Here is a 2,500-nt window from a genome sequence, read left to right as displayed (position 1 = left end):
CCTCCTTTCCCTACCCTCAATTCCCCCCTTCCTTCCCTCTCCCCCCTCCCATCAACCCCTCCAACCCCACGTTCCCCATTTTCTCCTCCGTCGCTCTCTTTTGCCCTTCCCTCCACCCCTCCCTCCCCCTCCTCCTTCCCTCCCGGCTCACCTACCTCTCCTTCTATTTCTCACCCCTTCCCCTATACGTCTCTCTCTCCTCACACCCTCTACAGTTCCCTTTATTATGTATCTGCTATCCACTCTCCTTGTCCCTCCCCACACCCTCACTCACCTACCTCCCACTACCCCCCCCCACCCCACCACTGTTCCCCCTATCAACCTCCCCCACCCCCGCCCCTTTTACCCCGCTTCACCCCTAACCTAAATACCTACCTCCCCCCGCCCCCCCCCCCGCCATGCCAGAAAACATCCAACAACAGCACACCCCCCCCCCCCCCTCATCCGCCCCCTACACACACACACGACCCCTTTTCACCCCTCCCCTCCCCTCCCCTTCCACCATTCCCTCCCCCCTCTCCTCCCCCACCCATCCCCCTCCCTCTCCCCCAACCACCCCCTCTCCTCCCCCACCCACCCCTCCCCCTTCCCCTTCCCCTCTCCCCCCTCCCCCTCCACCATTCCCTCCCTCTTTCCTCCCCCTCTTCCCTCCCCCCACCCCCCTCCCTTTCCTCCCCCACCCACCCTCCCCGTCTCCCCTCCCCCCCTCTCCCCCTAACCCCCACCCAACCCCCCCTCCCTTTCCGAACTACCGAACTCACCCGCAGGAACGATATGGAAGACACACGGCTCCCTCTGCGTGCCGATCTCGTTGGACGCCCAGCACAGGAGCGTCCCGTAGTCCAGCGACGTCATCGGGGTGTAGGTGATGACGCTGGTCACACTCGAGGAGGAGAAGCGACCCTGCGGGACGTCGATGGTGTCTGCCGTGTTGTTGAAGGTCCACTGGAACGAGGCCTGCGGCGGGTTGGCCTGCACGGTGCACGTCACCTCGGCGTCCTCCTGGCGGGCCACGGCGTAGGTCGTCGTCTGGCCCGGCGAGCACACGGGGGCGTCTGGGGTGTTCCCGGGAGGGTGGGGGGGTTAAGAGGGGGGAGGGATGGAGGGGAAGGTGGGGGGAAGGGATGGAGGGGGGGTAAGAGGGGGGAAGGGAGGGAGGAGAAGGTGGGGGAAGGGAGGGAGGAGAAGGTGGGGTCGTGGGAGGGGGGTCAGAGGGGGGAGGGGTTAAGGGGGGGAAGGGATGGAGGGGAAGGTGGGGTCGTGGGAGGGGGGTCAGAGGGGGGTTAAGAGGGGGGGAAGGGAGGGAGGAGAAGGTGGGGTCGTGGGAGGGGAGTCAGAGGGGGGGGGTTAAGAGGGGGGGAAGGGAGGGAGGAGAAGGTGGGGTCGTGGGAGGGGAGTCAGAGGGGGAGGGTTAAGAGGGGGGGAAGGGATGGAGGGGAAGGTGGGGTTGTGGGAGGGTGTTTGGTGTTGGAAATGGGGTGAGGGGGAGGAAGGGGAGAGCGGGTTAAGGGGGGGGTTAAAGGAAGGGGGGAAATGGGCGTAAGGGAGGGGGACAAGAGAGGAGGAGGTAGGGGTGGGGGGTAGGGAGAGCGGTTAAAGACGGGGTAACGGGGGAAGGGTGGAGGAAAGAATAGGGATTAGAAAGGGTGATTGGATAATAACGAAAGAAGGAAAAGCCAGGGTGGGAGGAAGGGGGATGAAGGGGCACAGGAAGAAACAAGAGAATTAGAAAAAAAAAAAAAAATAGATAAAAAAACAATAAACAGACAAAATTAAAGAAGGCAAACCAAAAGGACGACACAATAATTACAGAGAAGAGGAAGAGGAAGAAGGAGAGAGGAGAGAGAAGAGAGAGAGGACCAAATGTAGAAGGATAAGAAGGAGAAGAAGAAAGAGAGGTTTCAGAGCGATGATTATGACATGGGGAAAGAGAAAGAAGAATAAGTGAACAAAAAAGAGAGAATAAAGTTTAAGTAACATGTATCACCTCACATAATACAAAACGTTATATAGACTAATATGTGTGAGTTATAGATATATATATGTATTTCTCTCTCTGTCTGTCTGTCTCTCTCTCTCTTTCTCACTCTCTCTCTCTTACTCTCTCTCTCTCTCTTTATCTCATTTTATCTTTATCTTTATCTCTTTTTCACTCACTCTCTCTCTCTATCTCTATCTCTCACTCTCTTACTCTTTCTCTCTCTCTCTTTATCTCAATTTATCTCATTCTCTGTCTAACTTCTCCTATCTCATTTCTCTGATTCTCTTTCTCTCTAACATTCTCCCCACCTCTCTCGCCCTTTCTCTGCCCCCCTCCGCCCCTCACGCCCCTCACGTCCCTACTCTCTCCCCCTCTCTCTGTCTCTCTCTCCCTCTCTCTCTCTCTCTCTCTCTCTCTCTCTCTCTCTCTCTCCACCTCCTATTCTCTCCCCACCCTTCCCTTCCCTTCCCTTCCCTTCCCTTCCCACTCCTTCTCCAAAAACACAACATATCAACAATG

The 2,500-nt window shown here is 57.0% G+C and overlaps 1 protein-coding gene across 1 annotated transcript in view; it reads right to left on the bottom strand.

The window, feature by feature from the left end:
• LOC122259085 (uncharacterized) overlaps positions 1 to 2,500 on the bottom strand; it is a 574,783-nt gene that overhangs the window by 15,151 nt on the left and 557,132 nt on the right. The window contains exon 15 of the mRNA XM_086531810.1: positions 762 to 1,055. Within this exon, the coding sequence (XP_086387936.1) occupies positions 762 to 1,055 (294 nt within the window). The remainder of the gene's footprint in view (positions 1 to 761; positions 1,056 to 2,500) is intronic.

This window comes from Penaeus japonicus, unplaced genomic scaffold (genome assembly GCF_977035675.1).
Source record: "Penaeus japonicus unplaced genomic scaffold, GWHDUDI00000001_assembly GWHDUDI00000036, whole genome shotgun sequence".
NCBI lineage: Eukaryota > Metazoa > Arthropoda > Malacostraca > Decapoda > Penaeidae > Penaeus > Penaeus japonicus.
The sequence above is the reverse complement of the archived record's forward strand: the minus strand, read 5'-3'. Positions and strand labels throughout refer to the sequence as shown.